The sequence below is a fragment of the Coniophora puteana genome (genome assembly GCF_000271625.1).
Source record: "Coniophora puteana RWD-64-598 SS2 unplaced genomic scaffold CONPUscaffold_4, whole genome shotgun sequence".
In the NCBI taxonomy this organism is placed as follows: Eukaryota; Fungi; Basidiomycota; class Agaricomycetes; order Boletales; family Coniophoraceae; genus Coniophora; species Coniophora puteana.
In genome coordinates this window covers 2,894,449-2,921,528 of record NW_006913056.1, presented here as the reverse complement: position 1 = coordinate 2,921,528, position 27,080 = coordinate 2,894,449, and the positions used below count along the sequence as shown (strand labels likewise).

At 52.8% G+C, this 27,080-nt stretch overlaps 7 protein-coding genes across 7 annotated transcripts; 3 read left to right on the top strand and 4 right to left on the bottom strand.

Annotated features, from left to right (window-relative positions):
* Window positions 1–274: 274 nt before the first annotated feature.
* On the bottom strand, window positions 275–1,582 carry CONPUDRAFT_81410 (uncharacterized protein; the record flags this gene model as incomplete). The annotated part of the gene is made up of 2 exons (XM_007768388.1): window positions 1,564–1,582; window positions 275–1,500 (listed from the first exon to the last, which is right to left on the bottom strand). A coding segment is annotated over exon 2 (1,015 nt), but the record flags the coding sequence as incomplete, so codon positions are not given.
* A 3,001-nt stretch (window positions 1,583–4,583) lies between these two features.
* CONPUDRAFT_81409 (signal peptidase 22 kDa subunit) lies at window positions 4,584–6,147 on the top strand. Its single transcript, XM_007768387.1, has 5 exons — window positions 4,584–4,807; window positions 4,869–4,942; window positions 5,042–5,118; window positions 5,320–5,432; window positions 5,943–6,147. The coding sequence occupies exons 1-5, from the start codon at window positions 4,665–4,667 to the stop codon at window positions 6,067–6,069; spliced, it is 534 nt and encodes a 177-aa protein (XP_007766577.1). The 5' UTR covers window positions 4,584–4,664; the 3' UTR covers window positions 6,070–6,147.
* Window positions 6,148–8,023: 1,876 nt separating this feature from the next.
* On the bottom strand, window positions 8,024–9,865 carry CONPUDRAFT_72038 (uncharacterized protein; the record flags this gene model as incomplete). The annotated part of the gene is made up of 8 exons (XM_007768293.1): window positions 8,024–8,156; window positions 8,246–8,349; window positions 8,735–8,795; window positions 8,899–8,946; window positions 9,080–9,285; window positions 9,420–9,446; window positions 9,565–9,714; window positions 9,794–9,865. 8 exons carry the CDS (start codon window positions 9,863–9,865, stop codon window positions 8,024–8,026), a joined length of 801 nt encoding a protein of 266 aa, XP_007766483.1.
* A 1,992-nt stretch (window positions 9,866–11,857) lies between these two features.
* On the top strand, window positions 11,858–15,248 carry CONPUDRAFT_164428 (uncharacterized protein; the record flags this gene model as incomplete). The annotated part of the gene is made up of 5 exons (XM_007769046.1): window positions 11,858–11,923; window positions 12,002–12,079; window positions 12,133–12,522; window positions 12,663–13,441; window positions 14,219–15,248. The coding sequence occupies 5 exons, from the start codon at window positions 11,858–11,860 to the stop codon at window positions 14,469–14,471; spliced, it is 1,566 nt and encodes a 521-aa protein (XP_007767236.1). The 3' UTR covers window positions 14,472–15,248.
* A 716-nt stretch (window positions 15,249–15,964) lies between these two features.
* CONPUDRAFT_164427 (glycoside hydrolase family 2 protein) lies at window positions 15,965–20,286 on the bottom strand (the record flags this gene model as incomplete). The annotated part of the gene is made up of 14 exons (XM_007769045.1): window positions 20,126–20,286; window positions 19,801–20,060; window positions 19,608–19,744; window positions 19,350–19,556; window positions 19,232–19,294; window positions 18,485–19,180; window positions 18,126–18,428; window positions 17,995–18,051; window positions 17,835–17,937; window positions 17,716–17,778; window positions 17,641–17,653; window positions 16,798–17,524; window positions 16,452–16,665; window positions 15,965–16,059 (listed from the first exon to the last, which is right to left on the bottom strand). The coding sequence occupies exons 2-14, from the start codon at window positions 20,006–20,008 to the stop codon at window positions 15,965–15,967; spliced, it is 2,886 nt and encodes a 961-aa protein (XP_007767235.1). The 5' UTR covers window positions 20,009–20,060; window positions 20,126–20,286.
* A 1,942-nt stretch (window positions 20,287–22,228) lies between these two features.
* Window positions 22,229–23,981, top strand: CONPUDRAFT_152516 (uncharacterized protein; the record flags this gene model as incomplete). The annotated part of the gene is made up of 2 exons (XM_007769044.1): window positions 22,229–22,459; window positions 22,506–23,981. 2 exons carry the CDS (start codon window positions 22,229–22,231, stop codon window positions 23,979–23,981), a joined length of 1,707 nt encoding a protein of 568 aa, XP_007767234.1.
* A 672-nt stretch (window positions 23,982–24,653) lies between these two features.
* On the bottom strand, window positions 24,654–26,223 carry CONPUDRAFT_72034 (uncharacterized protein; the record flags this gene model as incomplete). Its single annotated transcript, XM_007768292.1, has 2 exons — window positions 24,654–25,934; window positions 25,996–26,223. 2 exons carry the CDS (start codon window positions 26,221–26,223, stop codon window positions 24,654–24,656), a joined length of 1,509 nt encoding a protein of 502 aa, XP_007766482.1.
* Between the last annotated feature and the right edge of the window lie 857 nt (window positions 26,224–27,080).

The window sequence follows — 27,080 nt, the reverse complement described above, 5'->3', positions numbered from 1 at the left end:
GATAACACATGTCAAGTTCACCATTGGATGCAATGAATCAAGCTGTTCAGACATCTCGAGAAGGTCCTTCATGCTGACGTTTATGTATATCTCGATGATACGGAGGTGGGTGCAGATCTGTCCGAGGGAGTGGAGGTCTGGCAGCGTAGCGTGGTACTGGAGAGCTGGCGCGCGTAGCACCTCCAAAGAGATCCAATTACGGCATAGCTTATCCAATTGAGGGAAGGTGAGGGGCCCAGCATCCCTGAGGCCGGAGAGGTTGAACGTAGTAAGGTTGGCGAAGGTCGTCAAGGGAAGGAGCGCGTTGTAAAAGGTGAGTGAGTGGGAATCGTCGCGGGAGTACATATAACCGCGCCCACAGGCCTGCAGCTCCCTCACGGCTTTTGTAGAGATGATCTCTGTCAAGGTCTTTGTCAGATCTAGTAGAGAAGTCTCTGGAAACTCGAAAGATGGGGTGGTATTGATTGTTAGCTGCCGGACTGAGGCTTTAGTTGAGCGGCCGTCAGAGCAGAGTAGGCCCTCGAGAGAGTCGGCGGCACCTTTAAAGTTACCGCTTGTAAGGCTGAGGTTGTCAATTTCTCGGAGACAGCTGATGTTAGTACCAAACCAAGGGCGCGAATATGGTGTGAACGTGTGGACCTCTAGTGTTTTCAGACTCTCCAGAGAGGTGAGGTGTTTCCACATGTGGGTATCCAAAGGAACTACACCCGTTATGGAGCGGAGATGCTTCCAGCCGCTAATGAAGCGGCATGAGACATCTAGGTTGCGGAGAGGATGACCATGGCATGAGAACGAGTCGACGGCTGGACAGAGTTCTGTGATGGATAAAGGAAGGCGAGCAATATCCGAGATTGCATTGATGGATAAACGAAGCCGGCGAAGGCATGGAGGAAGAAACATGGGCAGTATTGCAGGTGGGCATCCGTGTCCTAGCGTGAGTACCCGCAGGCTAGGAAACAGTAGGCACTGAGGAGCCGTCATGAACGCGTCAATCACGGACTGATCAAGCTGATAAGTCATCGCAGCGGCAGCGAATGGGCTTTGATGGCTATACATGTGCCACTCCTTGGGATCTACTTCATCACGACCAGTATCACGAACCCCAATGCTATGGACGTTCGCAGCACGACTTCGGAGCAGGGCCCATTCCTCCTCTGTCATCTTCCGACGAAATGACTGTGCCCCAGTGAGATAGTAATGAAGAGGGTTTCGCTCGAGAAGTGAGCGACGTACTATAGTCCACGGAGGTTGCCAGTTTCCGCAAAATGCACCTTCAGGCCTCTCCTCTTGCTTGAATTTTCTCAGGTCTTGAGGAAGACACCTGAGAATCTCGAACCAAAAGTCTAGCTCAGAGTACAGCGCATTGATTGCGGGCTCGTGGAACGCCTTGGATACTTGAGCCAGGTTCTCTAAGGCCCAGTGGTTATCTACGTGGCTCAGGACCAGTTGAATCACCTCCGAGATTTCAAGTGCGTGATGCATGGATGGTAGTTGAAAGCTCTGTAACACAGTAAACTTGAGATGGTGGGACAAGCCTCCGAAGTATAAGTAAGCGGGGCTTACGTTTAGATGTACGATGAGCAGTCGGAACCTCGGGAGTTCATGAGGTCCGTGCACAAGCGCACTCGGCGCCAATATCATTTGAAACTCAGCCGAGTGCCCTCGCTCAAGCGCTCAGTGAGCGTCCCGGCGGCGCCGGCTAAGTCACTGTCCACTACGACAGAATACGTCCCGCCCTTCGCCTTAACGAGATTGTTTACCTTATAGCCAAGAACTTACAATCAGAGGAGCCGACCTTATGCGCACTTGTCAGAACGTGCCACTCCTTCAGCGAACCCGATCTAAGCGCTCATTTTGGGAACAGATACAAACTATCTCTCCCTTAATCCTGTCTCTACCCAAGGATTTGTTTGCCACGGTTCTCCAACCAATGTGTCGCTGATGGTTACCTCCATATTGATATGGTACGCTCCGTCCTACCAAGATCCAGGTCGTGTTGATAATCATTGTAAGTACTGTCTCTTGTCACCGAGCCAGATGGTAGCACAATAACACAACGTGCATATGCCGCAGTTCGTCGCTCGCGCACGTTATAGGGAATCCGAACAATTCGGATCATATGTGAAGGTCAAGTACAGAGGAGCTGAGATGGGTCAACGCATTGCAGTCGCTGAGAGAAAGTATATGTGGCAAAGTCTCCCTAGGCGTTCGTTGCTAAGTGCCGTTGTTCACACTGCAGAGCGATTGGAAAGTATTATCTTAGTCTAGTAGGAGAGTGTCCGTGGAGAGGTCCAGTACCAGAATTTAATATTAGTATTAGTCCGGAACTGGTCGGCGAGCGTGTACCCGCGGCTTTCACATGATAAGTAAGTACTAGTGAGCTAACAATATAGCAGATGAATGAACAACACCGCATCGCCTCTACATCAGAGCTTCCAATGATACGCGAAGTGTCTCTCGCATTCATGTGGAGCAAGAACCATTGTGATGTATTTCCTGCGTGTTCCATTGTACAAGACAGCCCCCTCGTAATGGAGAAGCACCGGTAGAGTTGATTGGCTGACGACAGTGCGGAACGTGTGGGTTTGTACAAGGGAAGAATAGAGGGTTATGGTTCATCCTTGGGCCTTGGCGCTTATCTCGGCAAGGCATGGCTCCCGAAGGGGACTTACGATCGATGGACCATTACTCAGCAAAGCCATAAATTCCTGGCCCCGGGTCGTCTCCAGCGCGCAGAAAAACTGAATGATTGCGTTTGTTTAACAAGAGGGTAAGAACTTCACGGATCATAGTGTCAAAATACGGCATGCTGTCCGCTTCCTGCATGCTCTCGGTGACGAGTCACTAGTCACACCTGCTGCATGGATGATTGAGGATCGGGGGAATCTGAAGCACATGTACGCCCTGCGCTAACTTTAGCTCACAGGGCACCAATACACGACTGATATTTCAGGCCCAGGACTTATTCCCAAATGAAGAGACGAGCCAGTTTGAGGACCGAGCCAGCTGATATAGAAGACAAAGAATCATGCCAGAGATGCTAAGCAATCCCATTCAACAGTGTCGTGTTTCATATTGCGTTTGGGATAGTAAAATGGGCCGCTCAATGACGCATTTGGAGTCGTCAGCGTGTGCGTACAGCATGGGGTCATCGAGCTACGGCAGCCCAGGCCAAATAGAGCAGTAATAGTCGTGCACAGCATGAAATGACTGATAAAGTGAATGAACTGACATACTAGTATAAGCTTCAGAGTTCAAACACTTGAAACAAGCTTGCCAGGTACGCCATCCGCAACGCGTGTCAAAGAGGCAGCTCCGGACAGAGAACATGGTACATTGACGACAGCGGGTCCTCTGAGGCACCCTATAGGGGTTGGGGGAGAAGCGAACACACCGATGGACGGGGAGAAACGCCGATCAACAAGGGTGTAACGCGAATAGAACTGCGCAAAGGGAAAGACAGGACAAACCAGGCTATACGGTATCATGACCATGGTATAAATGAACACCAAGACTATGACCATGGGCGGTAAAATGAAATTGGGTGTTAAGCCGCGGTGCTTCTGGGATTACATATGTTCAATCAGAAAGTTGCGGGACTATCAGAGCCAGAAGATGGTACTGTGGAGCCATGATATTCAGGCGTGAAGAACGTAGAACATACAACCGAAGAGTCGATGAACAAGCATATCCTCCCGAGTGGGCGGGTATTCCGTTGGTAGAACATGGATATCAGTCACAGAAGCCAACGGCGAGAGCGGAATGCAACAAGACGAACCAATAGAAGGCTGCTATACGGTAGAATGAGATGGTTTCGCAAGATAATTGGGACGTAAGCCGTTGTTGATGCGAAGCTATCTCTCAACGTACCTGCTGCGTAATGACATCAAACTTGGTTCATATCGCACGGCCGCCGACGCGCTAGCGTACAATGATAAAGCTCTAGCTCTGGTATGGGCGCTCCAGGGAAGTCGCCCCAGTGGATGCTTGCACGCTAGCCTAGCATGGATATCATCACCGAAGCATGGCCATTGTGTGATTTGTGACTGCTCATTGAGATAGATTGATAGTGACCTAACTACGCCGGCGGCATAATGACTGCACTATCCAGGCTTGCTGCAATGATAGGAAGGTGGCGCCTGATAAAGTACATGAATGGGCTTCGGACGCTAGCCTTAGGTGGAGAGATGTACGTTCATTACTTACCGATCTACCTGATGCGACGGTATTCGAGGATATTCGGTCGTGTCAGACCGCCGGCGATGTTGAAGGCCATCCATATATGCTGTGGAAGAGGATGTATCGTTCGAGGGCGGTACGAGCAGCTGTCTGATATCACTAAATGATTGCCATGGATGCTCCTTGGGAAGGAGGCTAAGCTTTGCATGCCGGCGGAGGCAGCGACAAGCTGTGAGGATGATATCAAGATCCAAGGCGTGGCTGAGGCGCGTCATGTTGACGTGCCTTCCACGCCGGCCGATATCTATAAATAGAAAGTGAGCTGCCGTCGCCGTCGTGCGTCTCACGTGTCGCTGTCGTGTCGCTCCTCCACGAACGCTCCTCCTGCTCACCCAAAACTCGCTCAGCGCGACACGCCCTCCGACTCCTCGCACTACCTCCAGCCTCTAGACGTTCCAGGACGAGCAAACGTAGTCTGAGTCACTATGCACAGCATTTACGCACGCATCAACGGCCTCACTGCGCTCCTGTCGACATGTGTGATGGTCCTCCTAGGCACCATCGCGCTCTCCTCTCTCATCTACACTGCCGACCCCAAGGGCGAACTTTCTATCAACTCAATACGAGTGTAAGTCACTCAATGGCTTGATGCGAGTGTGGGGTGGTGCTCTGACGCTCAACGACGACAGCCACCCTGGCAAGGAGCGGCGGTATCCTCGGCGGACTCGCGAGTTCGCGTTCGTCAACTTCAATGTAACTGCAGGCACGTCCATTCGTCTTTTTGTCCTGGATACATTGATTAAAATCGATTCTGTGATGTCCTTGCGCTCATCGGTCTTTCTTTCCCCGGTCACGCATATAGACTTGACACCCCTCTTCAACTGGAACACAAAACAACTTTTCCTTTACCTGGAGGCGGAGTACGAGAACGTCAAAGGAGTGCGTGTCATCTCAGTCACCGGTATAATCCATACCCTTTCTGGTCTGGGCTTGTTCTTTGTTACTGCCCTCCCAGTGCGCGGTCTACTCCTCGGGCGCAGTTCATATCCCCACTTCTCTCTACATTCTTTGCCCTTGCTCGCCATTCATCTCGCATTGGGCTTCATTGTGAACCGAGATAAACTGACCACTGCATTTCAGGTGAAGAATGATGTGGTCATCTGGGACCGTATCGTGCGCCGGAAAGAAGACGCAGTGATTAACGTGCAAGGAAAGAACAAATACAAGTTCAAGGACCTGGCCAAATCGTTCAAGTGCGCATTCATGTCAACCCTTATTCGTCGATTCTTTTTTTGTCTCTGCCCTTCATGTCACGTTCCGATGCTTCCGCTTGCTCCGCCGACACTATCATTTCCTGTGTTCATATGCTTTCCTCCCTTCGCACATCGTACATTGTCAAGTGAATCTCTTTTTGGAAACTCACGCCCTCTCAACTATATCGTATTTCATCCATTTTTCATATCTGCCCCCATTCTGCGAGCTAAGCCCTGTATGCTCGGATGCTCTCATCAGACGTCTACGCGCTTGCATTATCGAGTCAATTGTTACCGTCGAGGAAGCTCGCTTGCCTTATCCGCCTCCTCACCATCGGCTCTTGCTTCCTTTTATTGCTTTAAGCGTTTACCTTTCCATCCTTCCCCAGCCAGTTCACTTTTACATCTCCCCTTTTCTGTCCATCTCGGACCTTTCGCTGACTCTTTCGCCCCCACTTTGACCATCGATGATCGATCTGACTGATGCGCGTTACCTGCTCTTTTGTTTAGGGATGTCCCACCGGCGCATTACTCGCTGAAGTACAATGTCATGCCCTACGTCGGCGTGCTCACCTATGGCGAGGCCGCCCGTACGACCGAGGCGATCGAGTTCCCCGAGGCGCAGGACACTATGTAGAGAGCCACTCAGTGGTCGATGGCCGATGTCGTACGTACAGTATGTCCTTGCTAATCGGGAACAAGTGTAACCACTATCTCGGGAGCCTCTTCCATGTCGGGGATTATCGCAAGTCCTAAATAACAACGTGAGTTACGTGACACGCGCACGTCAGTGTCTTTGATCACATTTCCTTTGGATGTATGTGCCATGCCCGGATCACCAGAGATTTATGAGTGCGGTGAGGCTGTCCATGGCAAAATCGGATTGATACAGGATCATCGCCCGATCTGCGTCTGACACTCGTTCAGCGCTCTCTGCCCGATAACACGGATCTCCTGCGCAAAGCTTCTTTGCTCATTCTGCTTTTTCGGGGTACATGTAGGCGTTCATTTCGTCCGCATTTAAATCGTACCGTGCGTTCGCAAGCACCGGGATCTCGGCATATGCGCCGGGACTTAGATTTGTCCAATCCTCACATCGTGACAGGTCCCAACGCCCATCGGGGCTGGCGTCTGTGAGCGTCGACGCGGAGGCCCGCGGACTTGGGGATATCATGCGGCGCTCTAACGCTGAGGGTTTGATAGCGTTGAGCCCTGTGCCGTGGCTCCGGTTTCGGCGTCCGACAATGGTTTCAATTGTGTCGCTGTGCCGTCTTTATTCTCATTAGTGCATCTCCATCATTTGTCGCAGACGACGTCGGGTCGTGTCGTCGGCACGAACTTTTGCATGGCAGGCGTGCTTCGTTCATGATGCTGTTTCAATCATCGGAATTCGAACAACGCAATGGTGCGCAGTCCACCCTCGTACTCGCTTAAATCATAGAGGGCTTGAGGACATGTGATATGGCATTTCGGGCCGTCATTGGAAGGTTTGAGCCTTCGAAGAAGCAGCGTCAAGTCACCGAGGCTAATCTTGCGGGGCACGGCAAGGCAAGGGAACATGACGACTCTTCTAAGGCGTCGTCATATGGCATCATGGGCATTAAGAGCATCATAGGCATGACACTCACGGCATCAACAAGAGGAGGACATCATCGGTCAGAAGCATGGCCACCAGCGTCGACGTGGACGATCGTCGATTCCTTTATACGACCTCTTCGCGTGCTGCTGCGTGCCTATGCCTGGGAAAGTGATCCCGCATGAAACGGACTGGACTGCCCTGTGACGCTGCAAGGACTGGTCTCCCGTCCAATGCCTTGACTGACGTTTCGAGACTGTGAACCGTTCCTTGCCCCCGAACACTACCATCCTGATGCTCGTTGCGGAAGGTCGACGCTAACTCGAACAATCCTCTTCATTCGACGCTGAACTTTCGACGGATATATTACCCCACATCTTCCATTTCTCCCCCACTGGCAGTACAGCACATCATAGGGTGCCATCCATACTAGATTAATTACGTCTTCGTCCAACCATACATCGCGCGCGCGCAAACCTAACACTAATTATGCTCTGGATAAGCTTTCGAGCCCATTCGGCGTCTTCGTTTATTTTCCCATGCTTCAAAGCCATGCCCATTGCCCAAGTGCGCACATGACCGCGCTCAGCCATCACTAACATCCAGCACGCCCGCACTTCCTCAGCCTGTTTTTACCCATGGCTTGTGCGGTGGACATATAGGGGCATGTACGTTGCTTACTTGCGATGGACCGGTTGAGCTGGTTTGATTTTGAGGGTGCAGGGAGGAGTGTAGAATATCTGGTGAAGCACTGGTGTAACCGCGATGGTTTCGCTAGAGGTTTACGCTTTTTAGCTCGCAAGGATAGTTTAATTAGGCGCCGGTAGTCCCTGCACGCAGCTCTATGGATAGGGTATGCACATTGCGTAGGCCATGAGCTAATTTTGCGTACTGCAAGAAGTTGTGGCGCTTGTCGGTTGCTTTTCGCAAGGCAGGCCCGGTCAGATGCTCACGAGGCAACGAGGCGGAGACGGTACGAGCCCGGAACAGGCGTCGCTGACTGCCCAGTGATCCTTTACCGCGCCTGATCGTTACCGAAAGGTGGGTATGTCCGCATGGAAACCTTGCGAATTGGTGCTAGGGCCAGCAGTCTGCGTAAATGGATGCGGGAAGTTCCGAGCTCAACGATGGCGACCGCGATGGTGGTGCTACAACATACGATCACTTGGATGTATTAGTGTTCAGATGTATGTGGCGCAAGGTCTGATAAAAGATAGATGAAGCTGTCGTTACTCACCTTGAGGCAACGACTTGGACCACGGATCCACGTCCCCGGACTTTTTTTACCGCCGATGCACGATCGATGTCTGTGGGGCTCCAGGATGGGCTTGAGTACTCGGTCTGTGTTATGCATATGGGCGTGAGTGGATTTCTCGGAACATGCGGTGCGGAACTGTCACGTCGTACCAAGCTCAAGGGGCAACTTAGGAGTTCTCTGCGGCGGGTGCTGCAGCCTTGCAGAGACGACCCGGGTCACGGCGGTGTGTTTCTCTCAGGGCCGACGATGTGTGTGACCGAAGGTGATCCATCCTCTTGCCTGCCGGCGAAGTGAGGATTCCGAGTTGAACGTTGAGCGTTCAACTTCCAAGTGCACTCGACCCGCATCTTCGGAAGTCCCGCCTTGCTGCAAGTGCCGTGACACGGGTCATCATTTCAATGGAATAGTGTTCAATTTAGTGGCAATGAAAGTAATAAAAATGTAAGCGGTTGTCAAACCGTCGCTTACCTGTGTCGGCGTTTCGCCCACACATCCAAAGCTGCCCACAACAAACATGGTCCGGAAGCCCCTAGCGTCGCGAGGAGATTGTGCGCGGGGACGGATTGGCGTCTTTTTTTCCATTTGACCTTCTTCGTCTTGCTCAGCGCGTGCGCCGCGCGCTCCCTCCTCACCTGTCCTCTCCCCTGCTTCGCGTTGCGCGCATGCGTGCCCAACTACCGCTGGACAAGAAACAACGATTAATAGTGCTCGAAAGCGAGATGGAGATGCACCAACCCTTCGGCATGTCAAGGCACTCGGCAATGATTTGGCTTCACCTGTCAAGCTGTCAAAAATACCCCAGTGTCGGCTCACGAATGCTTCCGCGGAAGCATTTTTTTCTGTTCTCTTACTTCTCGCTTTTTCCTCCCCTCTTCTCGATAATACCATCCATCACGCGTCACACATGTTGATGAAAGTTCGATTCTTTCGCGTCTGCCTCCTTCATGTCGCGCTTCCCTGCCAGTGCCCCACGTCGACCCTTGCCGACGTGCACAGCGCGGTTTTTCGAGACCCGCGACCTATCAGCCACAGCTCAGATATCGCTCAGCAGCCCGCCTCAAACTCCGCGCAGCCTGTGTAGGCGTCGGCGACACGTCTGCGGGCGCAAGACGGTTGACTGTGACCTGTTGCCTGTTCCTCGAGCTCGGCGTACCCGCCCGGTCGTTCCGGGCGAAAGGGCCTGTCCAAAACCCCTCAGATCGCACATTACGCCAGCACCGACAGCACACAAAAGAAACGCTAGAAGTGCCAGTTGGCAGTGATGGAGCATGTCTGCGCCGTCCAACCCTTCAGCGTACGAGCGCGCTTTCCTCAATGCGGAAGGGCGTCTGTAAATCGTTCTTGAGCTCCACGTCATACAAGGTGGTGGCCAGAGGGCCCTGGAATTCTTCTAGGGTCTTCTTGAGGCAAGTTGAGGCGTCATCGATGCCTGGCGAGGCGAGCCGTCCCTCATATCACCATCATCGTATCATCATCATCATGGCTGAATATGGCGGCCGAGACCAGTACGTACCACTGCCCCGGTACCTGTTGCCTGGACGGGGGCTTATCCTTCATCCTGGCACCCCGATTGCCCATCCCGATTGCCCAGCCCCTCATCATCGATTCATCACTCATGCACTCATGATTTGCTTCCGCTTTTTCTCTTTGTCTTGTTCGCTTTTGTACTAATGGTCTTTTCATCAACTGTTGCTGTACGTTCTGCAGCCTTGGGTGACAGGATGATCAGGACCAGCAGGACTGTGCAGACGCAGCGCCGGAATGCCCGCTGCGAGCCACGAAGACCCACAATTCAAACATGGACTTCTTGGTCGGCAAACCTCCGGGACCCCGGTCCGTGCGCCCTCTTTTTTTCCCGCCCTCCCGCAGGCGCTGCGGGTTCTTCCCAGCTGAAAGGTATCAGGTGCGTTTGTCGACATCGTCGTGCCATCACACTCGACTGTGCTGTAGATTCGTCACTAACCCGAATAGGCGATGTGAACGCTTCGAGGGGGCGCTTCAAATCACCCTAAAACTAAGAGAAAAAGGCAACTGCGTGATCTCATATGTGTCTGTTGTCTACTCTCTTAGGTACTTACAACACACTCTATTCACGTTTACTTTAACCATATCTTATATGAGCTGATCCCATGTCCGAGATCGGGCTGATGTGGGGCGATATAGTTTGTGAAAAGTGGAAATAAAGACAAGAAGATCCCGGGTGACTTATCGATGTCGTAAGGTAGGCAAGACGACTGACATTGGAAAGAGGGCGCCGGTGGCGTTCTGCTGTGGCTCAGGTTCGACGACGCCGGGATCTCATGGGAATGCGTGTTTACGGCGCAGGCGTCGGGGCACGCTAGCTCACTGCACGCCACGCACCCGTGGTCCATGGCATGGTGCGCTAGAATCGGTGATGGACGAGATGTGCAATGCTGGCTCGTTCGCCAAACAATACTTGTAATTGTGTGACATGAGAAGGCGAGGGAAGCTGGGCCTTCGGGAGACATAACTGGGGTTCTGCCAGGCTAATCTGAGGTGCATATCAGAGCATATCAGTCGCGAATCGATCCATTTAAACGTATGCGTATGAACTGAATTGAGTGCGAGGCAAGCGTTCGGTTTTCGAGAAGCGCGTCGATCGTCGTTGTAAGCGACGTCTTTGCTATCGAAGAAAGCTGCTTGCCAATCAGGTGGACCCACTCCGCTTGAAGCGGGCCAGCCGTCCGGGTCTGACAGACACAGCGTGGAGCAGCAGTTGTGCGTGTGAGGACACCCTGAGATGAATGCACAGGTCCGATGGAATCGCTGTGAGGAATCTGTAACACATCCACGGTCACGGTGCGGTGGAGTGACATACAGGAGGCTGAGGAGCCTATCGGCATCGAGCGATGTGGAGAGCACATTGCGTTCTCTGGCGGCGACGACTGTGGTACGACGCTGATCGTTGTTCACGACGTCAAATGAAGGAAAGGGAGAAGCAGTTCTCTTTCTTGCCTAAATTTGTGCATCGAGATTTTGGATCCGCGAATGTTCGCAAAGAGGGCGCGAACGAAAAGAAGATATTGTATGGTGTATCCCCATCGAGAGAACGACGATCAGCATTGAGGAACGTAGAGCGGGGGGCAACCGGAAGCAGCAGTCCCTAGCGATGCAGCGTGCGATTGGCCTCGTTTCTTTTTCTTGTTGGGTTTTCGTTGGAACGCCTGCTGGTTCGCGGCGGGGGCAGAAGAGGAGAAGAGAACGAGCGAGCGGGTCGGTGTGTTCGGGTAACGTGATGGGCCAGTGTGGCGGGTCGGCTGACGTGAACAACCTTTTTTGGGATTAGCTCCGCCTAGTGCTTGTCAAGTTGCCGAGTGTCACACAGTGACCTGTCCTCGCCCCTTCGTTATTTTTACCCACGGATGCGCCAAGCTGCTGGAGACGAGAGGATGAAAGAAAGGAAAAGGAAGTCGTCCTTCCTGCCCTGATTTTGAATGCCCCTTCTTGGATATATAACAGCCTGCAGAACACATACAGCCCGGCCCTCTGCTCCCGCATAATCCTCTTGTCCCATCCCCTCTGCACCTGGACAGCTCGAACATACAAGAGGAATAATATCCAAGAATAAGAATGGACACGGCCTACGACGACCACTTCCCCTTCGCCACACACCCCGATCCGTCTCCTACGCCCGGGGTAAGCCCAGCCCTTCTCTTCCCCACATCTTCTCTCTTCCTTCTTCCATCCACTGCGCCCACTCACGCCGATCAACAGAACGGTTCCTACGTCGACTCCGCTTTTTACCACCCACAGACCGGCGGCTACTACGATCCTGCTGCCGTTCAAGCCACCGTACGTCTTTTCCTCCCTCTTATCGGGCCCGCAAAAATGACTCGCCTTCGCAGGGATGTCCACAGAGTCAGGTCCTCTACGATCAAACACCGTACCTTTACTCCGACCTCGAGAGCGCCACACTCGTCCCTTGTCCAGAGACGAGCGACGGTCCCTGGGCCGACTACAGCCTCGTTCCCCACCCTGAGCCCCCACGGCCGTACCCACCCACCGAGCACTACGCTCCCTCTGGCCGATCGTACACGTACCCTATCACCGTTTCCTACACCCTCGCCCACGGTCTTGGCCAACCGCCGGCTAAGGCTCAAGCGACCGAATATGGTTTGATAGTCAAGCACGAGTATCAGGAACACTCCATCAAGGCTGAAGAAATGTGTACCTCCCCGGTAGGGATGGACACGGACTCATCGGAGATGTGGCGCTGGCATCATCCTGGACAGCAGGTGTGTGCTCATTTTTGCGTTTCACTTCCTATCACTGCGTTAGCCCGTTTGTGGTACACCCATTCCTGTTTTTATTCTGTTATCTCCGCCAGCATCGCAAGAGAGGACGATCGCTTACGTGTTTCATTATGTTTCCCCAGATGGATCATTATGCGTCTACCCCGAGATTCACCTACTCTACGTCAGCCCCGGCATCAGCATCAGCGCCAGCGCCTGCTTACGGCACCTTCTCTCAGAGTGTCGACAGCGGTGCCTCGGAGCCCAAGATGGCGCTCATGGATTCCCTACGTCCTCCGCCCGGCGTCGCCATATCGCACACTCAATTCCAGTCGTACTCTCCCGCCCGCGAGGCTGCCCGATCTCTCCCTCCCCTCGAGCAGCAAGGCTCTTTTTTTGGCGAACACCGCTCCCCAACCACGAGCGGTAATATTACGAGCCCTGCCCCGACACCAAGCGACGTGGGGATGACACCGACGTGGGTCGCCCCCGATCAGCCTCTGGTTGTCCCCAGCCAGGCGCATCTGGCCCCGCGTCCGACGATTCTTACGACAGCACTGGCGCCCTCTCCGTCTCCCATCTCCGAGTCGCCCGATACCCCAAGCTTGATCGGTTCCCCAATTTCGCCCATGTCTCCAACGACGTCCGCAGGAGCATCGTCATCATCCTCCCTTCCCCACTCGCACTCACACTCGCATTCGCATTCTCGCGTCCACCGCCGGCGGGCGTCGACTCCCAACACCCACGCCCATGTCAAGCACCGCTCGCGGTCACGCTCGAACTCCCCCAAGGTGCGGCTGAGCCCGAACCCCTCCGCGCGCAAGCTCGCGGAAAAGAAGCCCGCACTCGCCTGCCTCTTCTGTCGAGGCCGCAAGATCGCATGCGGCCCGCCGCTGCCCGGTAGCAACGACAAGACGTGCAAGTGAGTACATTTCTCAGTTCATCTGACTTCGATTTGTTCGTTCCATCTTTTTCGTCCCTGTGTTTTTCCCCTGAACTGTGGCACTATAACGTCCAGTCTTTTGTGACCTGTTTGCGACGTGTCTGGGGCTGTCATGGCTCGCTGGCTGTTGAGGTCATTCGACTGCAGCATTTGACATACTACATTGATTCTATTCACTATCATTCTATTCATCCTCCTGTCTGTTCGCCCGGACGTCGGGCATTTTTTTCTCTGCACCTTTTCGCATTTTTTTTTACTTTCTCCATTTCCCTGTGCGATGTGCTGTGGGGTTCCGCGACCCTGCACGCACGCACACATTTGCACGCACAGCATTGCGTCGTGACGTGTCAGCCGGCCCGGAGGCGTGCCTGGTGTGCGGGATTGCTTCCGCTCCACGGCTTACGTTTAGGGTTAGACTGGCCAACGGGCGCTTGTGGACACTTGTGTATTTCTCTTGCATCTTCCTTTCCCTTTTCTTATCACGGAGAAGCTTCAGAGGGCTTCCGTGAAACTTAGGCCTCTTTTGCTGCTTCCGGTATTTTGGCTCCCGTTTGATTATTCATCCCTGTTTCTTTTTCCCCCGTCGAACTTTATAGTTTCTGCGTGGTCACAGCTTGCCAAAGTCGGACCGGGGGCTCATTCTTTCTTTGTTACTTTTCCTCCCCTTCCTTTACCGAGCTTTACACGCTCACGAGCGCTTGTCTTGTTCACGAGAGCCCGATCGCTGACTGATCGATTTCCCCTAACTTTCTCCAGCCAATGCGCACGACGTCACCTCAAGTGCGAGTACCCTGTCGAGTCCCGCCGCGGGATGCGCAAGCGCAAGACGACGTTCTCGCCTCCCGCGCTCTCGTCTACGACTGCTACGACGGCGGCGTCCAGTACTGCCTCGGACCCGCAAAGGACTCAGCCGCAGCCACAGGTACTCGCTCCGACCCAGTCCGTCCTCGATCTCGGGACGAGACCTGGCCACGGCGCCGATATGGACATGGACCTTGGATCCCCCTGATGCTGGGAAGAGTCAGCCGTAACTGGGCGCTTCGATGATCGCTCAATGCGCCGAACGCGTCCCTCGAACATACTAGGAGCCTATTCCGGTTCCCACGGGCGTGCATCTGGCGCTTCACTTATCCGCCGGCGCACGCTCTAAACGCAGGCACCGTGAGCGACGAACGACGGGCTCTTGAAGGTCGCTGCCGTCTCACTCCATCCCGATCATCGCATCTCTATTCCGCTATATCGCTTTCGGTTCTCTCTCGCGTTCTTCGATCTATTCAGTTCGTCTTTAGTACCCTCTCTCACCTTCCAAACTATCTCGGTCTCGGTCTCGCTCCTCGCTATATTGCTTTCGCAGTGCTGTGCGCTTTTCCCCCACTCATAACTCACATCTGTACACTCCACGTTCCCTTGTTCTTGCTCCTTATCGGCCCTATCCCATCGCCTCACCTGACCGTCGCGCCCAGATTCGTCGATATCGATGTCGATGTCGAGGGAGTGCTGACGCGACACGGCTCCGCGCTCGAGGGCTGATCGCCGTCTTTCGTACATATACATACCTTGGTTATATTTGTCTCCTTTGACTGTCGGGCTTGCTTGTTATAGCTGTAGCGTTAGCACGGGTTGCCTTCCCCCTCTCGTCGTTTTCCTTTTTACGCGTGTTCCCAGTGCTTTTCGGGATATCAAAGCCGAGTTTTCTTTGTTTTTGGAACATACTTAGCACCTCCGTAACATACAGATCAACAGTCAATACCTACCTCAACAGGCACGATACCTACTTAACACAACGTAAACGATGCATATGATGCATATGATAGTATATACTTGGGTTTCCCTTTTGTTCCGCTCTTGTGGTTTAAGCGCGTATGGGTAAGTACATATTAAAGTGAAGTTTCCTGTAAACAGCCATGATGGGTACAATCGATCAGTGTTCAGACCCACGAAGATATCTCGTGTTTGGGGACAAAGTACCGATGACAAGGCCGGTACACTTGAAAGGAAGATAGCACATGGTCACAAAGTGAAGGATCAATCGTAGGCGTTTGGTAACGTGGATGCACTTCTGTTCGGTAGCAAGATAGTCTTCTAAAGCCGACGGCGCAGAAGGTATCATTGAGAGGTGCTAGCCACCGGCCGACCTGTCGTGATTGCAGGGAAACGCTCCCTAGAACTTGCTACGCGGCAGAAGTATGTACTGATCACGTACGAAGGCACGTTCGGTGGTTCTGCGATGCGATCAACCATCTGCACAGGTAAGTAGTCACTAAAAGACGTCTGCATTCATCCTCGAACCAGTTCAATGCCAAGAGCTGATGCATCGTAATACCACTGGCCGGTCGGTATTTGTAGTGGATCACACAGCAGCGGACACGAAACACGTAAAATTGGAGGACGACGATGACAGCAACACAGGAAACTGTTCGGATGTTATACGTGCGTCCTCCCGGCCATAATACCACACATCATGCATCATGCACAGTCCAAGATGCGGGTCGACGGCACGGTTCACGCGTGGGTGTTGTTCCACAGCGAACGCACGACAAAGTCGGACGGCGAGGGGCTCAGGTCAGTGGAGAGTGCCTCGCGTAGGATAAATTGCACTGCGGAATAAAGGAACAGGTCAGCAATGAGACACCGTGATGCAAGTGGCGACCAAGGGTTTGGCGTAGAGTAGAACAGAAAGACAGAATAGGAGAGAGAAAGATCGCGAGAACAACGCGGGTCATGTGGAACAAACGGTGCCTGCCGGCAGGGCGGAACGCGGGGTTCCGCGCCACGACAGCCACGGCCGAAGGTAGTGCCCACAGGTGAGACACCGGCCATAGCCCGTGAGCGTGTGCTGTGCGTGACGCTGGCCACTGGCCATATGCACGCATCGGTGTAGCGCTCGGGCTTGATGCGCGATATGCCGCGGGCACACGCGGCGAGATGGAGGAGATGTGTAACGTAGAAGTGGAAAAAAGAGCGACAAGTGTTTGAACTAGAAGCTTACCCGTGCGATCGATTCCGGGAATGAGGTAGTAGCCATTCGACGGAAGACCAGTAGAGACGTCAACAAAGTGGCCGACAGTGCCGTACGGGTGGTCAAGCCACACCCACGCTGCGACACCGCCCTTGGCGGATAGTGCGAAGGTGTAATTGTCGCCTGTCGTCAACTCGATCTCTGGATCGACAAGGTTTGAGTATGCGAGTGATGTTGGAGTGAACTGTAGAGAACAATCGGAGTCAGCGCGTAGGTTTAGCAAGGTCCAATATCAAGACGAGGTCGGAGCGCCACCGCGCGCCGGACGCCACCATCCGTATGTCCGAGGACAAAATGAAAGAAAGACATAACCTACATAGTTCTCATTCGTCACCGTCGCGTTATCTACATTCGCGGTCACATTCATCAGAAGGAAGACGTCGGTGGCGTTGTATCCCGACGGAAGAATCGTTGTCAGCCCAGATCCCTCGTATACCAACGAGTTATTCAGCGCTGGGATCTCCACCGGCGTTGCTGTCGAGCTGAGTACATTGCCAGACCAGTCATACCACGTTAGCTGCGCGGTGCCGCTCACCGCCTCCCAGCGGTCGCTCGTGGCAAGCACGGTGAGTGATTCGTTTCCCGGGAAGTAGAACGGATTGATTATCACCGGCGCGTACACGTTCGCCAGGCCATAATTGAGCACCTTCCATCTCCCGGAGTACTCGATCGCCGCCCACGAGACGCCTTGCCAGATATCGTTTAGCTGCCAAACCAGGCTTCCAAGGTTGTTCTCGCCGAGGCCGGCACCGCGACGGTACCACGCGATCTGCGCCCACATGTTCACGGACTGGAAGAGCTGGGTACTCCAGCACCACTGCGCGAACGTCTGGTTAGCGTCGATAGTTCCTGGCGTCGGGAACCAGAGCTCGACCGCGCTCGACATCTGGTACTGCCCCTGTGGCGCGTTTGGGTTCGGCCAGGAGAGGTTACCCGCCGGCGGGTGGTGGTCACGCGACATGACCACCGTGGAGTTGAACGCGAAGTCGTCCGGTGACTCAAGGACTTCTTCCCAGGTGTAGAACGAGGGCATAGAATGGAACCTATTGGACGTGCATCAGAAATGGTGAGATTGAAACCGCAGGTAACAGCATCGACTGGAGGCGCAACTCCGCGGTCGCTCCGAGAGGGAAAGGACCGAGCTGGAGAGAAAGCTCACCCAAACTCATTGACGTAGCTGTGTGATCGCGAGCAGTAGCGTCAGACCATAAGACAGGCGATGAAAAGGAGATGATGTACCGAGAGACTGGGTAGGTGGTGAGATCGAATGCTTGGCTTGCATTATAATTGTAACGTTCTAGCGCCCCCCAACTTAGCTGTTCATCAATCCAATCAAGCGTTCTTTGGGCTTACCAGTGTTGCCATAGATATATCCCTCAGTACCGTTCAGGAACCGCAGCACGAGTGGATCGAGGCTGAGGACACCGTGAGTGGTAGAGCAGTCGGTGTAAGGAACCTTGTTGGATGTGAGCAAACCATAACTTTCGACATTGAGATGAGCACTGAGACGCACCGAGTGTGTTTCAGAAACAACAATGTCGTGGAGATAATCTTGGAACAGAGTCACGAACTACAGCAGGCGTTTCGAACCGATCAGCGCCCACGTTGCTTCTTGACACTTTCTGCCAGAGTGCGTTTGCTCACCTCATCAAGGTAGTGCGTTCCGTTCGCGAGCGTCTCGTTCACTGATATCACCATCCCCTCGATCTCATTACCACCGGCCCATTGTGCATTGCTTGGGTGCCGGTTCACTCTCCTCACGTTCTGTCGCACTTCGGGTTCAACTGACTCCAGCAGGAAGTCGTTGATGGGGTACAGCGAATCTGAGAATATCAGCTCGGACCACGCCAGGATGCCCAGTTCGTCGCAAAGCCCGTAAAAGTCGTACAGGCCTCCATCGGTGGCAGCATCGCTCGGCTGATAGATGCCTCCGCCCCAGACACGGAGCTGCGGTAGAACGCCGGCGTCAGCGGGGCCCGGCACAGAGTTGGTGATCAACTGACCATGTTTTGCCCGCTCGCCACGGCACTCTCAAGCACCCACCGCACGTGTTCTGGGTTGATACGAGGATAGAAGGGGTCGAATGGGATGATGTTGGTGCCTTTGCTGTAGAAAGCTTGCCCATTGATCGCGAAGTGCCACTGGTCACCCGGCGTGATGCCCCGTTCTGCGACTTCCTGCGCCGAGTACGGCGTCTGTAGAATCTGGATGGTACGGAACCCCGTCGTAATGGTCTGCGAGATGGCGTCGCTCGCGGAAGTGGAGGCACCCGACGGGTAGAGCGTGATGGTCAGGTTGTATAGCTTGGGTGTCCCCAATCCCGCAGGGTACCAGCGCTCGGGAACATCGTCCGGGATGGTCCAGTTTACGCTGGAAAATGATGCTTTGCTGGTAGATGTGGCTATGGGATCAAGCTCCAGGGGCTGCGATTCTAAGTTGAGCTCAGGAATGGATAGTACGACGGTAGGTTGACTGTATGCCGACACCGATCGCAGCCCGTAGGTTACATTGACGACCCAATCCGCAGTCTGATCGGGAGTCGCCGAAGAGTTTGAACCGTACTTGTAGATATCTAATGAAAGCTCATCGACAAAGATCGCGCTGGCGTTCGATGTCGATGTCTGAGACGATGTGGCGTTTGTCGCAAGTGTGACAAGGTAGGCAGGTTTGAAGATCCCGGTGGGAACGAACGCCGGACCCTGAACTAAAATCAGCGCTGGCTCGGCGTTCATCTACCTTCCAGTACTCACCCAGTCCCACCCAAAGTCGTCATCAATTTTCCGAATCCATTCACGGACATTTGGATATTCAAACTGAGACACTGTTCAGTAAAGAAGGCGAGTCGCAAGATAAGAACTAAAGACGCACGTCGTCGACGGTGGTGACGTTAGCAGTGTTGGGGAAATACTCTGATCCAGGGAGCGTGGACACATTCTGGCCATAGTACCATGCTGACTCCAGTGCCACGGTCAAGTTGGTGTCACCTTGGGAAGGCGAACTGAGATACTCCGAGACGTCGTACACGTATCTCCGGAACTGGTTATCCACCCACGCGACAGGGTGCCCAGAGAGCGTCTAGTACCGTCAGTATGACGTCGTCTTCTGAATGGGATCACGACGACGTACGATATTAGCAATGGTGTCGATGCCGTAGAACACCAACAGTGTCGTCTGGGAAGCACTGCTGTCGTAGCTTTCGAGGAACGGGGACAGATCCGCGGTGTATGTCCAGTTATCGTTGATCACCCATCGTTCGGTATACTCTTTGATACGCGTGAGTGAGCCATCTCTTATATGCGATCAGAACATGAATGCGTACCATTTATACCAAGGAGAGGGTTCTCAATGACTCCAGCTCTATACAAGTCAAGGTGTGCCTGCGAGGGGAGCGCGCCAGGAACCACTATAGATCCGTTCTCGTTCCTGAGTGTCCATGACAAGTCCGATAGGCTGAAGATCTGCGCGGAAGCTAGCAGTGATAGCTGTAGCGCCACGAAGGGTGCAAACGACGAAAGCCGCCTCGACATCACAGACCGAGGGCGATATGATCGGAATTGCTCGTCCACCCATACTTTATACCTAAGTAATTGCGGACAAAGGTTATAAAAAGACGACTCTCAACTCTCATGATCAGAACAGCTGACCTGAACGCCAGGGGTGCAGCCAGTCATAAGCTCGCGGTCCCTTCGACGGCATAACGGGAGGAGTTCGGAGCTTCCTTACGCGCTGCTCCGTTTGCAAGGGTTCTTCTGCCTACGCTTGGAATTAGCCTACAAGTTATTGCGGGCATACGGGTATGGTTTCTGTTATGCGTACCTCGTTTACACCATACTATGCCTGTGCCCCCGATGAAACAATGCACCTGTTGTGAAACACATACAAAATATAAGCATTGTGTATGCGTCCCTTCACCAATACTTGTGTTTCACGACAGGTGCATTGTTTCATCGGGGGCACAGGCATAGTATAGCCTAAATTGTTGATGCAGAGCGACTGAATGAGATGTCAGAAGTTTTTTCACCGTGTTCTGCCAGCGGAAAGAGCCGAGGGAGGTTGCAGAAGAAACTTGCTCTTGGACTTGATAGTAGGCGGGCCCCAGATCAACTGAATGTAGGAAGATACCTGCAGGTCCTCCTGTAAAACTCATGAATGCGTCATCTCCCGGGCAGACGCAGTTCAGGCAAAGCTCGGCAGGTGACGGACTGAGGCCAAGTGTCTCGAGAGTCGGTGACACGTCCGAGGACATGCTTGTCGGAGTTAGTCGGGCTTCCTAAGTCACTGGGGCCCGGGCCGTGTCCACCCTTACCCACCGCCCTTATTTTCACCTAGATTTCGCCGAACTTCGACTTCGATCAACCTCGACCGCGCTCTCATCAGTGAGAAGCTCTGTAGCTCATTATATATATTTATATATACGTACGTTCCTTATCCCACACTTCCTGACGTCTTCCAACTGAGCCACACTGATGCCAGGTTTCTCAATCATGGGTGGCACTAGCCTACTAGGTCAATCAGCCAACTTATCATGCATTAAGATGGACGAGACATCTCAGTGACAAAGGTAAATAGATTGGTAACATTGTCCGTGAACTTTTCAAAATGGTTTAAACAATCGCGCAAGATTGTCGTCCCCGCCCTCGCCGCACAAACATTGAAAAGAGTCGTCAAGAGGCTTCAACGGAGAATGTAATTTCTGTCGGAGTAAATTGGACTTTTTTTTTCTGAAGTCGCGCCGCGCACTGTCGTGCACACTGTATACGTTGAACTTCGGACACTCAACGGATTCTGACACATTGCTCTTGACCTAAACCGACTTTATCCACCTTTTGATCCTCGTGTTCATGCCTGCGTCAACCGCCGAACAGTTTGCGAACAGTGCAAGCTGGTTGGCGGACAAGACAACGGGATATAGATGCGAATAAAGCATTACTTGTTTCATTGCCTGCTGACAAGGACGCGCATCGTGGACGATCTTCAGGCCAAAGGTCTTGCATTTACTTGCCGAGTTCTAAGCCGGACGTCCAATGTGTCTAAACCTTACCACTACGGAAATATTCACAACACCTGACGCTGAATCACAAGCACAGCCAAGTACGTCCCATCACGATGCGCTCATGCTCACTGCCCCTCAGTGCCCCACGGCGCCATTCCTCCTGGGGTAAGCAAATTTCACATTGCCCAGTGTTTGATGATACATAACTGCTCAGTCTGCGGCTATAGGCAAACACGTTGTATCAGTGCTTTATAAGCTACGTTTACGGTCTGAACCGGACACCCGGCCGTCGCTGTCTCACTGTACGGTCAACGTGGGCGTTTGTTCACTTAAGCTCTTGACCTGTGGTTTGCGATGAAGCACGGGCATTCCGTGTAAGAAGTTATGTCGGCTGATGTAGTCGCAGCCGTGCATCAGACTTCCCTTCTCTTGAAGGTGTGAACGTCTATAGAAGTATGTGCTCCGTTATGATCGCTTCTCTGTTCCACTTTACGCTGAAACTTTTCCGAAGGCATGGCTGATGACTAGAGTTGTATCGGATTTCCACAATGCTAGGAGTAGAGCTGTGCGATCCAATGCTGCTACATTTCCCATATATGCATCCCAGCGACGTGTTTTCGCCGATCTGCGTGTCTCTTTAAGTTATCCCTAAAGGGTGTGTTAGTCTTGTTATCTCTGGGCATACCACTCTTTCTGACCTCTGAAACACTCGAACTAGCTTAAATATACTCTTTCCCAACCAAGACCTGATCCTATGCATCGCTGTCTTGAGATTGCGGAGATCTTCGATCTCGTCGTCTCATATCTTGATCAGAAATCATCTCTGACAAGTCTTGCACGAGTGTCTAGATCATTCAATGAGCCTGCTATCAACGCTCTGTATGCTGACCTTGACAACTGGTTCGAATTCCTGATGTTTCTGCCTCGCGATCTATGGTCGTTCGGACGGACTGTCACCGGTAGCTGGCTACCCACTCAGATACTTGTAGGTCTTCTGCTTTCTGCCCTTGTCCTGCTCACATTCTTGGCAGTTCTTTAACAGAGATCTGACAGAAGATGAATGGCTCTTGTTCATGGCCCGCGCCGCTAAGGTCCGGACTATCGGAACACCCGTGGTTGATGAAGGCTATAGAAAACTAGGAGCATGGAACACCTTCACGTACGATCCCCCTCCTAACATTATCGATGGGCAGAGACTCGTCGTGGCAGATGTCTCGGTGACCGACTCTCTCATGAAGTGCCCGCGAAGTCTTCTGTTTCCCAATCTACGAGCTCTCACCCTGGGCGACGGTTGCCCAGTCGAGATGTTGCGTAGATTTCTTCCCTCAGGTCTACGCCGACTTAACGTCAGCAACCAGACTATTCAAGACTTCTCGTCTCTTCCATTTTCTATCGCCGTCCTCTGCCCGTCAATGGATTCCTTCATTTGCAGAGACGTGTACACGCTCGGTCCGGACTCCCTGCGGTTCATCTGCGATTGGCAGCATCTTCGCACCCTTCAAGGGCCTGTTTATTTCAACCAGAAGTTATGGTCTTATCTCGCCTCGCAGTCAAATCTGAGCTCGTTAGAGATACAGACTTTCGACCTACCAGATTGGCGTATCATGCGAAACCGCGGTAGGCTCCGCACGGTTGACAACCTGAGTCTCACCAGCGGTCGGTTCCAGGACACTGCTGCAGCATTGGAGATACTATTTGGGACAGAGATTGTTCATGCTTCGGCAGCGAAACCAATTGTTCGACGACTGACTATCAACGTTCAGCCCGCTTCTCCAGAGTACGTGGCATCCAAGCCGCCTCAGAGCTCCTTGAAAGGGCTCACAAACGCGTTGCGGAAGCTTCTCTCAAATGAGGACCTGAAGGAGCTACATCTTACTCATGCTTCATTTTCCTACCATTTCGGCATCGCTCGTATCCCGCCGGGCGCGAGCTCTTTCTACGATGCACTGCTCCCGTTGACTGCGTTTTCGAATGTCAGCGTCGTCACACTTTCTGCAGCGTTGGACAACAGTCACCGGTTTAGCTACTCTCAGCTCCTGTCTCTTGTCCGGCACTGGAAATCGTTAGAAGTCCTGAGCGTTCCGTCGCTCCTTAATTCCATTTCTCTACAGGAGCTCCGGGAATTATGCCGCGTCTGTCCCCGCCTCAGAGAGGTTGACGTTCGGGTGATAATGGACAAGAATCTCGTGGACTGTATCCTTGCAGACTCGGAGGATCTTTCGCACTGCATGAACAACATTACCTGTCTGACGCTGGGACATACCTCGGAGGAGAAGGATGACATAAGGCCGACGGCGCTCGCGATCAGTCGACTCATGCCACGACTGATGCGGGTCAGCGTATTTGGAGAAGACCTGTCGAGTATGTTGTTCTGGACGTCTGTCATGAAGGAAGCGGAGAAGATGTCAAGCACTCCAAAACGATGGGCGGTCAGGGGCATAGTTCATAGGGATATGTCTCCGACACTATATGAAATAACGGACAGTAGCTGGGGCCAGCTAATGTGACTGACTTATGTATCACCTGGTAACCGCTGCATCCGCCCTTTTAATGCCTGTATTTATACGCTATAGCTCTATTTATTTACCTTGACATATGTAGCACGCGTGCGATTGAACACGTAGGGCTATGAGCAAGGAGTAGGCATCTGCAACTCCTACGTTTTCAAGTAGTTCAACGACGTGTTAAGCGCTATTGTTGATATGTCTAGTGTCATTACAAGGAATTTTGTCATTGATTAGCTTATACTGAGGTTACGTGAGGCGCTCCTATGAGTTATCGTAAAACATACAGTCAAGCTATGTTGAAGGTGGACCAGATTTTTGGTAATTCCGGTGACAATGCTGCAGAATTGCCACTCCTCGTAATTGGGAGGATAAACGCTCAATAAATTTGGCCGCATTCGAGCGAGCACCGCTGTGATTTCACCTGTATTGAGATAACGCAAAGCAAGGCTCATAAGATAAAAGTTCGGGACAATCCAGCCTCTATCAGTGCAAAATGCTTCGGGATCCTCATGCGACACGGAGATATCGGGATACAATCTAACATGCGCGGACACATGCCAAGGAACACGGCCATCTGCGGAAGCGCCAGGAGTGTGCTGACACGCAAATGTGGTTTATTCTGTTGTCTAGTGGGTGTGCACTAATTTCTCCATCATCCGATGACAATCTACTCTATGCCTGACTAACTGTTTCATCGTCACGACATCGAATCCTCATCTCATTCAAAACTGTCTTCCAGTACAGCTGCCGATCTGGATAAGTTTCCACCTCTGATAGCCTAGGCACCAAACGCGCAAACACATCCGCTACCTGCTGAACGTTGGGGCGCTCGTCTCCTCCCGGGGTTTCCAACTGCATTTTTTTAATGCACTTGTGAGGTTTATGTGTCTCCGTATTGGCTGCGAGCGCCTCGACGTGTTCCATTATGACCATTACAGGCAAGTGAAAAACCCGCAGCCTTGGCCAGACTGCGAGAAACTTCATGGCCCTGCCCAGAGAGATTGCTACGTTAGTCCTGGTCAACCAGAATGTCTCGAGCAGCGGCCAGCTACGGCCAACTGAGAGAAGGCTGAAGTCGAGCTGGACCAGGGCATATTCGATCTTGATGTGACGTAGCTGGGAGAAGACAGAAAGCGGCTCGAAGCCGGCATACCCGTTGAACGGCGGGTCTGCTATCAGCGTCTCGCCTGACCCACTGAAATGAAGGGAGGTGAGCCTGTCTGGGGCAACGTAATGAGAGAGGGGGGTGGTTACGTCGATGAGTGGAGTTATGGCATCGGCAAACAGGAGATTGGAGGCGATTGTAACCTCGGGGACAACAAGTGGAGTTAATGATCCCGAAGAGTTGGTGGCTAGCGAGCGGAGGGCTGAGGCGCAAGCATCGGGAGAATCAATGATGAATCCAAGGCTCTGCAGTGAGTGGAACGCGACGTCTACGCTCTCGGAAACCCAGGGTGTGCTGTTTGCTACCACGATGTCCAAGGAGCGCAGCCTCGGCAGAGAGGCTAGGATTATAAGTCCATCCTTGGCAAGAGAAGGACATTTGACGTGCTTCAGAAGAGGCCATCGCCGCAAGGCTTGGGCCATCGTCTCGCTAGATATCTGAACGTCGTAGATCTCATTAGAAATACCAAGGTGTTCAACCGATGGGCACAACATCGGCACGTCGATTTCTTCAAAGAGGCGAGAAGGACACCCGTCGAGGTAAAGCTGATCAACTTGAGGACAGAACAGAAACCTGAGTAGAGGTGCATCCAGTCTGTGGGTCTGGAGCAGAGTGAGACTTCGAAGTTTCGGGAATAGGATGCCCGTAGGACACTCGTTCAAGACTCTAAGCACGTCCTCGCTTGGGCTGCTTTCTTGATGTTGGAAGGAAAAACGGAGGGTCTCTACCCTTGCAGCGTAAGGTACTAGGATAGCCCAGTCTCTATCTGTCATACCTCTCCGAAAACGCTACCGAAGGAGGATAAGATTAGCGACGCATGGCTCGATCAAATGTTAACTACATACTCACCACATGCTCATCGTAAATCCAGTCTGGTTTCTGCAGAATATCTCCTGGCAAACAACTTAGGAGGTTCGAAAAGTGCTCAACGTTGGAGTAGAGATGGTCGAGAGCGACGTCCTTGAACGCAGTGCAGACTCTTGCTAATCGTGCCAGCGTCGCTTTGCCCTGTTGATCCGAGCACAACTGCGCAAAGATGTGGTATACGACCTCATAGAGGTCGAGACAACGATGCATGCCTGATTATAATGCTGCAGCAAGGAAGATGTCGATGATGATGGATACGGGAGAGGTCGAAACTTAGATGTGCTTCGGTGGCGTGATACTGGTGACACGAACCGGCCTTGTACTCGCGATTAGGGGGTTCGATACAGTCTGGTATAAAAGCGGCTGTGATCGAGTAGTCGGACGTTTGGACTGACACCTAAGTGTCCCGGACGCGTGCAGTGAGGGACGTGGTGGCGAAGACCTGAGAAACCACAGGAGAATCGGGATTGGATAAAGCTAAGAGCATTCATCCGAAAAGCGGTGTGGCACCGAAAGAGATATTGACCTGAGGGTACTCACTTTTCTAGACTATGTCGCCAGCGTCAGTGCTACCGCAAGCTACACTCCGGTTGCGTTTGACAACGTCACTGAAGTCCGACTCAGAGACGACATGGGCCGGCTTCAACCTATTACGTAAGAACCTGACACGGTTCCGGTGTCCGCTGGTGTCCGTTTACATTCCAGACGCGTCTACACGTGACTGAGATACGCCTTGGCAATTGACCTCCACCATCCCCTCCTCGTCGCTGGCTACCTCTATTCTGTCATCCCCGGCGATGATTTCCCCGTCCCGCTTACCCTCCAAATTCAGGAGAAAGTCGACTGCGACCTCCTCAGCTTCTAATCCTCTGTACATCCACGACGCGGACGCAGACTACTCGGACGTACCACCCGGTCCGCCCTCCCTATATGGCTCACTTCGGTATGGGTCGGATGAGCACTTCCTCGTCCGTGAACCTGTATCTGGCCGAAAATTATCCCCTTACGCCACCAGACCACCGTTCTCTTACGCCTCATCCTTCTTCTCGAGCGATGACAAGATGCCA